A 12134-nucleotide genomic window follows, 5' to 3' on the forward strand; every position below is an offset into this window, starting at 1 on the left:
GATGATGATGATGATGATGATGATGATGATGATGATGATGATGATGATGATGATGATGATGATGATGATGATGATGATGATGATGATGGTAGCACACTCAAGTCTTTGACTGCGGATATGAACAGCTGAAACGATAGTTCTCTTGGGTGAAAACTAGTCAGTATTATCACTCTCGAGGTAGGCAGGTAGGTGTTCAACAAACCCCGCAATTGAATTCGCTAACTGTACAAACTGGTGCGTGGACGCATGGTCCAGAAGCCGCTAGTCATAGGGTCGCACTTACTCTTACAACGGCAGTGAAGCATCGGTGTTGAACACTGATGTCATGCTGTCGATGATGATGAATGATGATGGGGAATTGGATTATTATGTTCGTGTAAAGGATCATGGTGGGGATTACAATGACGATGGTTTCTTTATCGTGCTGCTGACTTTGGGACAAAAATCTTCGTGGTAGTTTTTTATCCAAAAAAACGCTTTCAAGTTGGACTGGGACTATTGATGCGCTATCGAAGTGAGCGATTATTCCCATATTGTACCACTATTATTTTTAGCAATGAGGTGGGGCGAGATGATGGATCAGTGGTTAGAGCATGAATTTACTGACCGGAAGGTCCGTGGTCGAATCCGAACTCTGCCTCCGGACTTTCTCTCTCTAGGCTCTTGCTTCCTTCGGGTGTTATGGTAGTAAGCACCGGAAGGGTGCTACAACTGAACGGAAGGCCTAAGGGGAATCAACTATGATGCCTGTCTCATGGATGTGTTGCGTAGTTGGTGACCCTGCTTATTTGTTGTTGTTATCTGCCAGTCGCCTGGTAAGTGTCCGAAGTCCACTGAGAAGAGTACCATTCTTTGTGGCCTTTCAGCTCACGGTCTACATGCCGAGTCATGCGCAGTGTGTAGTATCTACAGGTTACTAGTTTGTCGCCCATTTATACAAAATGGAGGCTTTTCAAGAATACTTTATTAATTGGAGAGAAACACATGCATCGTAGACCATGGACGGGCAAACTAAGAAGCTCTCCGTTTCATTCTGCCGCACAAATCGTCTATCAACCCATTTACGGTTGCAACGAAACACGCGCACGGGAAGAACTAGCCTATGTGTATTCTCGGTGAAATTCTGAGCGCTCATCACAAGGGATGCTGCTACAACTACCAAAGGACTACATCAAATAACGGGGTATCATCAGTTGCGCATTGAGTTCTTACTTATTTGCCTATTTACTGAGAAAGCATGATGAACTTTACCATGAGCTCTAAATGTTTTCCTATACCCACGGTGTTCTCTCATACGTTAAACTATTTAACTTGAAACAGCATGTGTTCTGGATGACTTACACAAATAAGTCACTGATTGTTGGCTAACCAACATTTGCTTGTATGAACCGTCAGTATAATGATGATGGACATCAAATTCCAAAGGGTGACAACATTTCGAGAAATACACTCATTTGCAAATCAATTTGGTTTTCACGGAGACTCAATTGAATCTCTCGTCTATGATGTCCTCCAGCTGAATGTGCTGCACACAGGCCGCTTCATGTTTCAGTTGGCACGATATTCGAGATATCGCAGTATATTTTCATAAAGGAAATTACTCGCAAGGTTGCTGAAAACTCTGACAACATCTCTTTGTGATTGGAGTGTTCAGCCAGCGGAGAGATAGTTGAGAAAATTCGCCTTCTAAGCTGAACGTAATGAGAGTTCAGCTGGAGGTTTCTTGAGTGCACAATGACATCTATCGGTTCATTTAAGACGGAAGATGCATATATTCGGTAGTAACATGTAGGTTTACAGTGTGATTACCCCCAAGAAGTGATTTACATTTTCACTATGGACAAAATGATTGCATACATCAGGACGGGAAAAAAAGATGAAAAGGGATCACCCCAATCAAATCGATATAGTAGACAAATGTGGTGCTTTTGTGAGTCGCGTTACACTGACTCTTAGCTTGACTGGGCTGTAGCACATTGATGAAGATAATTTTGTGCGCATAAGCCAACTTTCTGGCAAAGTTCAGTTCTGCCTGATCAATAAAATGCCACCGAAATAAAATCAAGTCAACTAAGCGATCCATACGGTTTGCATTGTTTGAAATCACCTGCGTATTTTTCGTGGATGAAAGTTATAAGGTTTTTCCATTATGATGATTTTTTCCGCGGGTAAATCAGTCATTTGATGTGCCAAGATGCGTCTCTATTCCGGTTTTGGAAAGTGTGCTTCATCAGTCGTCAGGCATACCAAGAAATTCCACAGCGCCTACAAAGATATCCATTCGAACAGCTAAGATTCAAGCCACCCTCCAGAAAACCTTTGGTTCAAACCTCTCTGGGGACTCGTGAAGCGCCCGTTGCTGGTGATGCTCACAAAAGATAAATTGGCTTACAATGCTTCCAGACATTTCAACATAGATAGGCTTGATTTACAGGACTAAATCTCAATAGAAAATTAAGAAATCTTCGATCAGTGACTCCATTTCACTTGGGTAGAGGAAAAGTTAGCTGTGTGTGGTTCAGGCAGCAGGCGCTGTTTGCAGCCCAACCGGTATGCTGTTCATTGGTAAGCCGAGTTGAGGTTTCGGAACACTCTCCCATGCCGTGTGCACATACACTTCTCATTTGAATAGTTGCAACCACCGAATGAGTACATGGGTGCAGAGCCACCTATGCGTCAGCAATTTAAGAAACCACATCTGAGCAGCCTGTCTATACTTATCTAAGATGATCTGCCAAACGGCGTGTGTGAAAACATTCATAGTAGCGGCCCTATTTGGCGATAACAGGTACCTCACTCCGAACGTTTACCTTAAATTAGCATACTACTCATGAATTCGGTAAGTAGCTGAGATATAAGATTCATTTTAGAGTATCCACACTGGCAAAAAAAACTACAAAGGCCGTAGTCCATATCGGTTTCAGTTGCTCGATATGGGCAACAGTTTTTGACGGTATTTATAAGCCAAACTACCGGAGATTTGGGACGTGTTATGCAAATTTTACAGTCGACCGCTAGTATGCGGTGTCGGATATTCTCGAGGATATCTATACCCTCTTTAATTAAGCAGCCACAAACTATCATTTGATAAAATGAATCGTCTGCATCCATCTCGTTATTACTGCATATAGCTTATTTTCAGCAGTTAGGAATGCTAATTACTCAACAATCAACTGACAGGCATAAAATAGTGGCAGAGTCAGGTCTACAGTATGAACGTGGATGAAATCGATATTTTCGATGTACGCAAGTCCGCCTGTTCAGTCTTGACCAAATTTATCCCAATAACTGCCGGATGCACATTAGACTGAGAACTGAGATGTATGGATCTCACAGTCCAGGTGGTCGATCATTTCGTTTTATGGTTGCTTCTTTACATAGAATACTAATATAAGAATCTGGTTGACTGTTCTTTGTGAGAATCACTGATCTGGTCTTCGAATGTTACCGGAACCCCGCAGGCGAGCTGACAGATTTCATGTGAGGTGAACAGGTGAACAGGACACTCTCGGACAGCCCGCTGAAGGGTTAATGAACCCTGTAGTTGGTGGAAGTACTAAGAGTTCCGGACAAAATGTTCGATTCAAGAGTGACGTTTTAAATGGACACATTCGTTGCCGCTTAGTTACCAGAACAATGCTAGGTTCATATATTCCTGGTCTGGGGATAACATGCTTTGGTTCAAACGACCAATTGGCCTTACCATTTAACTTTCATGAAAAAGTTTTGCTATATGTGTCACAGATACAGAAAAAAGAAGAGTGAAGGGAAAGCTATCATTCTCAATAAAAAATCCGGTGATTAAGCAGGTGTGTTTGTGTGATAACTCACGTAAAATTGATAAATGATTGAATCGTCGAGAGAGTCTCAGTATTTACAAAACATTTTTCGTTTATAAAGCTTTGACCTTAAAATAAGAAAATAAATAGATTTTGTGCTCTAGAACAGACTTACACCAGGAACTGCGACAATCCTTAGCTTCATTCAGATGGGTTACTCTTAACGGTCTAGGAAGTAATTCCAGACAAAATGTGTGTCTTAGTCTTGCCATCAGACTAGCGATTGCTATCAGAATATGGAAACCGGAAATGTATGAACACAAAGAATCGATTCTATATTTGGCAGCCTCGTGATGATAAACTTGATTTCGACATCCCGATGGTAAAGACTCCTTTGTTCTCATAAAAAAAACTACTCACAAGGTGCCCGAACAGTTTTCGACACTTCACGACTAGTTTTGTACTTCTTGAGGTTCATCATGTAGGTGCAGTCCCGAGTTTCCGTCAACCTTGTGTTCTACTTGAACTCAACTTGAACAAATCTCAACAAATACATTTTGTTGGCACATCAACTGGGGTTTCACGGGAGACCCAGATGAATCTTTCGTTTAGGCTATTCTGTTGCTTTACGACATTTTCCTGTATTACCACGCAACGGATTATTTATCTGTGCCCTCTTCAAGTTTATAGCCGGATAACCGTGTTTCGACGAATTCGATTCATGACTCAATAGGTTCTGATTGCTATATTTCATTACGCTTCTAGATTGACTACGTGCTCGATGACCGGGGCGAGACGGCTCAAGCGGTTAGAGCACGAACTTATCAACCGGAATGTTCGTAGTCCGAACCGGACCTCTCGACTTCCCCTGTCTAAGCTTGGACAATCTGGCAGTATCTCAACCTTCGTGCCTCCTTCGGGTGGCGTGGCAGCTGGGCACCGAACGATTATCACTTCGCGCTCCTACCAAGTTTTGTAATAAATAAATTGGAGCGACAATTGATTAGGCATTCATCAAACCATTGTGCTGAGCTCTAATTCCTATCACGCACTGGACAAGCTCAGAAACCTTTTATCAACACTGATCATCTGGACAGAGGCACAGTGATTCACTTACCAGGTAAAACGGTAGAAGAGACTGTTCTCACGGAAACAGAAAAAGGTCTGGCCAGCTTCTGAAGGTCGAAATCACTTCAGGAGTAACAACACAAAGCCTGAACACTTGATCAGTGCAAATGGTGAAGCTAAGGTGGCCGAAAGAGAAGTTTTTCTGGAACAACTGAGAGATGATGGTCATATCATTCCACAACAACGTGAGAAACAGGTACTCACCTGCCTAGTTTATGTGAGTCATCTACCTTAGGGAAAGCCGGAGTTCTGTTACGTCCAATTTGGGATATTTTCAGCCAATTAGTTATGCAGTGTGTTGGAACGGGTCCGACCAAACGCGCACAAATACGTTTTGTATGTCAACCAAATTGATGGATGTCGTTTATAGACGTTTCAGTGTTTCTTTCGTTCGCTCTGCGTTTAGAGGCTGTTCACTGTGGACAATATGTGCAACTGAACGCCATAAGATGTCGGCATTTCTACCTCTGAGGAATTGCGGGAAGCAAACGGGTTGAACATTCATGGCCGGCAAACTGAAAAATACTGCACTGGCTAGTACAAAATAGTTATTAAATTGTGAGTGATAATTTAATCGATCCTTCCTCCGTTCTGAATGTATTCAGCGAGGCCAATGCGGACAACTTCTTTACATGTGAACCTGGGGAGGAAGAACGATTTCCTCTCCAATATTGTGTCAGTGACCCAAATCATGGATGGGTGATCCTGATTAACTTTCCTTTGTTGTCTCTGCGACCCGGCTAGTCATCAGAACGTCGGGCCATACCATATATCCTGAATTGGTGTGTTTTGCCAAACATATATACCCTGAGGACGGGTGTCCTTCCTAGACATCTGAGCAAGGATATCATTGGACAATCAAACGTGCCTTCGTGGGAAAAACTCTGGAAAAAGAGAGCATGGGCTTGAAAGCGTGGTACTACAAAATAACTACTCAAGTCGGGCGGACATTTCAAACTGGACTCAGCCAAAAAACCTATATAAAGCATTCAAAATCCAGGTCACTTTGTATACGCTTTCTAAGCGGATGCGATGTGTTATGCAAAGTACGATTAATAAGTGTGCACAAAACTTCAGCTGCACTACTCAATAGGTGGAGTGTTTGACCGAGGGTTCCGTCAGTTGCTTAGTTTGGGTAAGAGTTCCGGTCTGTATCCGTGAGGTTGTCTGCTCCTTCGGAGAAAGCTGTATTGGTTTAGGAACTAGGTGATTGTCACCGACTTGGTCATGACGCGAACGGTCCTTTTTCAGCTCTTCTTCCAGTCAGATAAATAGTTGACGTTTTAAGTGACTTATTGAGCCAATCTGTATAAAACCATTCGGGTTACCAAACCTTACTTCTTTCTGTCACAGTGGCTTCGCATATAGGACGCTTGGTAGGGCAATCACGTGACCCACCAGACTAACCTCACTTTTATTAAGTATGACAGTTCAGTGATGGTTTAAATCGGACTGACGTTTACCAGCCCCTGTGATCGATTTTCCTCAAGCCGCAAGAGTCAGGCGGATGTGGTTGAGTCAGTTAAAGCAGTTGCGAAAAAGCTGCTCGTTTGATGAGCAGACATTGAGACTAACCAAGGCTAATCCCCAACTGGTCTGAAGTTCAGGGTTCTGTTCATGGCTTCATGTAAAAGCGTCCTATCTTTACCATTCCGCTGTCACGTTCCCTCTTTCAGGTGGTTTATTCTCCGTGTCGGTTACTCACCAAAACACCCGGCGTTCTCGTTGACAACGCTAGCACTATGCGCATGTTTTGTCACAGTTCGTCTCATCGGATCGATACCGTACTGGGTTTGGCTTCAGCAGAGTGTCACCAGTCTCACTGATCCGGACCAAATCAAAACGTGTGAAACCTATAAACCCGTCTTCTATGTACTGTCTATTTTACTAGACTGTTTGAATGTCGCATGGTCTTCAATTCTGGTTTTTCGAGCTATGCGGTCTCTGAAGGATTTGAAAGTTCATTATCGATCGAAACAACATAATGGAGAAATCAGCTTTGAACAAGTACATTCATGACCGGATGTCGTTTAAAATCTGGAGAGCAAGGTTCCAACCAGGACAAAACCAGATTGTACGATATTCATTCTTTTAATTTTTTCAGACTTACGAAATTGAATTAAATTTATTTTATAATGCGCGACTATTGATTAGTTCTAACATTGCTGAGAGTTCGGATGGAGTTCGCTAATTTATGCTAGCTGTTTGTTGATCACGTTTTAGATTGAACACATGAAGAGATAAGTGAGTTGCCAACAAGCCTACTTCAAAAAATCAGTTACCTTAAATGCAGACCGTTCCACAGACTACTTAAGGGCTGTATGAAGGACCGTTTTGCTCTCAGATTCGAAAAACATTTGAGGAAAGGCGAAAACTGGACACAAACCGAGAACAGACCAATCGAAAACGGACCTAAAACACCAGAAACAGGCCATCCAATCAACCAATGGAATAGGAGATATACAGACCACGGCGCAGCGCAAATCACGACAGGCCAATAGTATTGCAAAAAGGGCTGTTGTTGTTGAGTCAAAAGAAAAAATCCAGTATGAACGGATTTATTTTGCCCGAATTATTCACCCAAATATGATTAATATGGCTGGAGTACAACTGACGGAGCTCAATTAACGGCACACCGGCCAACGTTCATCAGACCGTGCATGATTTCCAGCACTGTAGATCGAGCACGGAATGCGTTTTACTCATTGTCCCTATGTGGTTGTAATCGCGATATTGAGCGGAACTGTATAGAATCTTCAAATGACGCCACTTGTGGCGTCAAATTGCATATCACTGAGCCCCAAGATAGGCTTGTATCGGGCTGAAGTAAAGGCATTATTATTAGATGGCTGCCGGACATGATCTTCAAGGACAGGTGATGTAATACCTCTTCAGGTTTTTGATCACCAATGTGACGCCGATGAATTTGTCACGCTGCAATCAATAAACGAGTAGTTGTTTGCGTCCAAAGTACTTTAGTCACGGAAAACAGCCATCATTATCAGCTGTGGCGGCATGATCCTGTTCTACGCATGCCGAAGCACCGCCCATGTTTTCCCTGTGTCTCCTTCTAAATAGCGCAATCTGGGAGGTGTGAAATGTATGACTTGGTAGAAGATCATGAAAGAGATCTTGAGGAGTGCTACTAGTGTGTCCGCCTTCCAGGATGGGGTCTCCGTGACACCTACATGCTCCTGGCTTTCGGCGTATGTGAGTGGTCTTCGATCTCTCCTTTTCTTGCCGGATTGTCTAATTGTGCAGTTGAACGTGTTCTCACCTTAGAATGTTTGCGATAGGCCAGCACTTGGTCCTCTCCTAGCGTTGTGATTTGCTGAGTGGTCGCGCAAGTCTGTATCGGTCCCTTGGCTTCCTGCTCCGCCCACAAAGACATATCAAAAGGTACGGTATCTCCAGACAGCCACTTATGGAGACTATGGAAGATTAATGCAACTGTATTTATAGGGCAATCACAGAATGTTCCACAAGATCATGCTAGAATCTCCGTAAGTGGGCGAGAAGCGTCGAGCTAGAGATTCTCGATCCAGCTTGGCTGGGATTCTGAGCAATCAGGGCATGCCTCCGCAACCCGCAGGTGACAAATTCATCCAATAGACGTGCTGCTTGGTTATTAGGGGTGGCTGGCCCCCTGGACACCTGGCGCACTCTGAAGTTCTTTTTCACCATAAGGCTTACAGTACGATTAGATGACGTTTGTGTTTGTACGGTAGTTTGGCTCCGGTGACAACACTTACTATTTGTCTCCGATGATGATGATGATGATGATGATGATGATGATGATGATGATGATGATGATGATGATGATGATGATGAAATGATGAGGACGAAGTTGGAGTTGTTGAATGAGGCATTCACTTACGAGATGAGATCTTCGAACAGTGACCCACATGTGTACTCAAACTGTAGATTGACTCACCAAAACATTCCACCAGGAGCAGTCGACAGCTGGCTCACTGAAGCTATTATTACCTGGTGAATAAGACGCATAAGTTCTGTGATTAACGTGAACATACATATTATTGTGATCAAGACCTTCCCGACCTTCAGGAAACAACGTGTGAACCCTGGACACTGCTGAATGCTACTTGTATGTCCAGCTTTCGCGACAGAGAGGCCCCCCTGGACACAGTCACAACCATGATGTTGTGAGCGCGCATTGAATTTGCTCAGGTGCAGAAGTTTAGGTGCTTCCGAATATTTCCATAGATGGTCATAACCAAAAACCAAGCGCGCAAAACAAAAAGGAATCACCGAAATTTTCACAGACATAACAATATGATAATCGCGTCACGCGCTATAACGAAGAACGTCAAATATTCTGCTTCCGTTGTCATGGTAACCTGATACAGACTGGTTAATTTAAATACTATATCTTTCAAAGTGTTGACTGACAAAAAACGACACTATAGATTGGTTTGATTGATAGAAACAAGGCGACAGAGCCAGTATTTGACTGCTCCGTCTGTTACATTGGAAAGATATTAAAAAATATAATTCACTGTTGAAATGCGATTGAATGAACCAAGATTGCTTGATAAAACTTCTTTGGCCATCAGTAGTCTATCAGAGACAGCTTGAGATAATTTCTATCAGTTGTGTTTGGACAGTGTTTGGTTGAAGTCCCCTATGTGGTGGTATGTTTTATCTGCCTGTAGCTAAGTGACCTCGTGTCAAATGTTCCACGATGGCCACGCTATCCAAGCAACTCCACGATACCATTCGCGAGTTGCTTGAAAAGCGGAACTGCAAAACCTGAAGGTCCGGATAACTGAACCCAAGTTTAGATGGATGATCTTTCAGCTGTTTTAGAAAATGCTACTTCATTTGGTCCGATTTTGTGGGATCGCTAACTAAAAGCTGCTCATTTGGGATTCCGATCCATCTATTAGCGTACCTTCCGCACCACGCAGCCGATCACGCCCACTAACTGTACTCAGCTTACGCGAGATGAAATTTCCTATAATACAAATATTTCGGGCCCATCTGTGATTTGGTAATGAGGTTGAAATTTAGGTCGGATATTCGTGGCTCCATGTAGCTTATAGCCGCCGATTTACCGACTTCACCATCTTCTCTTCTTTGATATGTAGACAAGAGCTGGTGAAGTTGCTCGGGTCAAGAGTTCTGATGATAACCTTCCTGACACCGCGCACAAACAAGCGGAAGTCTTTACCAGCGCAATTAGGGATCCGGGTCATGAGGTCTAATGATAGGCTTCTTGACGCCGCGCACAAACAGGCGGAAGTCTTTACCAGCGCAATTAGGGATAAAGGATACTCTACAGGAGTTAAATCGGATAAAACGACGAGGTAAAACCCCGTTCCAACATTGACTGCAGAAAACAAAAACCTGTTTCTTCACTCACTGCCTTGGGAGAAGCCTGAAGGTTATATCCTAATACCAGAGCCCAGTATTATCTCAAGGGATACCTCCCACGCTACTCTTCTGAAGCGTTCATTCACAGGTGACCAATGAGTACAGTGACAACAGGTCCATTCATGGCTGGTGAGCCATACGACCAGTCAGCTTGACTTGAAGACCCCTAAGCACCATTCGAAACAGTACAGGATGACTTGGGGGCACCATCGATGCTCATGTGACTCACAATCATTAGGATAGATATGAGCACAACTTTTAATCACATATAGGGTTCCTCAAAACCAGCCTAAACAACACTCCAACATGACCTCAAACTAGCGTTTTGGACTGACGATACTCAGGCATAACCATCTGAGTTCCCATCCCTTATCGACCACATATTCACAGTGGGAACTGTGGACCCCCCGCCTCAATTTGACGGCAGTGTTTACACTCATTTTAAAACCGGTAGACTGTGGCCTATTAACGATTTTTCATGTCTTTTTTGTTTTCTGTCGGTGTAAATAATCGCGATTGACCATTTGATAAAGAGAATATGAGACTTTCAATGAGCATTTTAGCCTGTAATTTGAGCCAGTCTATACTGGAAGCCGAGGATCACTGTACAGCTGTTTTCATCCTCACTGGAACTACTCAGCATGGGAAACTCAAGCCTCGTAAATCTTGAACTAACGCCCTCTCGGTTGGCAGTTTAAACACATAACCGGACTGCCACGATGTACTGATCAGCAGTGTGAATAACTCGCACGTAGGTACTTCACACGTAACATTTGGTCCTCCTGAAGTACACTCCGTATTCACAAACGTCCTTTGGTACTGCCTTTCGATCGCGTGCTCAAACTATTAGTGACATTTCCTTAGATTATAGGCAGCGAGCCCTTCTGCTCTTATTTTCCATTCTTGTTTCCCTCCACGCTTTGTTTAGAAACCCTCATCCAGCCCTTGATGCAGCTACTCCGGTGCTACTCCGGTGGTGTACACATGTCCCATTTTCCTCAAAGATGCCCACTGAATAAAGCCCCTTACTTTCACAGGAGCCTGAGAAACGTGATCGATCGATGCATAGTGTTTGGCTATTTTTAATTTCCTAAATATACTATTCACTCTACCACTCCACTACCATACTATACCATACCACTACTATACTATACTATACTACTCACTCAATTGAGCTCACCTCTGTTAGACTTTCACAATGAAGCGAAACTGTCACGTTCGTCCAACAGACTCAGAACTGGCGATATGTTTTTTTGTATTTCTTTCTGTAGCATGTCCAACAAACGCACATGTCGCAAAGATAACATCGCTCCGGTTTTCCGAATTGCGATACACAAGGGGTAGTGAACGATGTAATCAGTGGCTAGTTAACACATGGTTGTCAAGGTAACGTGCTAATAACCGGCAGGTTACCCTGAACAGCGTAGGGAGGAACGGTTTGCAGGACAACGTTAATGGACTGGCAGTGGTACGTATGAATTTAGGTTGATTTGTTTGATGGACGTTTACCGGCCCTGGCGTTGGTTTCTGTTGCAGTGGAAAATGTCCCATTATTGTTGTTCGACAATTTCGGTCACCGTTGGTTTGTTTTTACGATCAAATAGCTTCTATACGGACTGCATAATCGTTGCTAGTCAAACAGTTGGACTTGTGCTGGGCCAGAACCGGAAAAAATTTTTCATGTGGATAGTTGTTGAGATTGGCGAGAGATCTAGCCACATGTCGCAAAGATAACATCGCTCCGGTTTTCCGAATTGCGATACACAAGGGGTAGTGAACGATGTAATCAGTGGCTAGTTAACACATGGTTGTCAAGGTAACGTGCTAATAACC

General features: G+C 43.3%; 1 protein-coding gene across 1 annotated transcript in view; it reads left to right on the forward strand.

Moving 5' to 3' along the window:
• The window catches only part of T265_14163 (hypothetical protein), a gene marked incomplete at both ends in the record, with an annotated part of 41919 nt that extends 34823 nt beyond the window's left edge, over nucleotides 1-7096 (forward strand). The window contains 2 exons of the mRNA XM_009172296.1: nucleotides 6584-6914; nucleotides 7012-7096. Coding sequence (XP_009170560.1) covers nucleotides 6584-6914; nucleotides 7012-7095 — 415 coding nt within the window. The remainder of the gene's footprint in view (nucleotides 1-6583; nucleotides 6915-7011) is intronic.
• Nucleotides 7097-12134: the final 5038 nt, after the last annotated feature.

Source organism: Opisthorchis viverrini, assembly GCF_000715545.1.
Source record: "Opisthorchis viverrini unplaced genomic scaffold opera_v5_150, whole genome shotgun sequence".
Taxonomy (NCBI): domain Eukaryota; kingdom Metazoa; phylum Platyhelminthes; class Trematoda; order Opisthorchiida; family Opisthorchiidae; genus Opisthorchis; species Opisthorchis viverrini.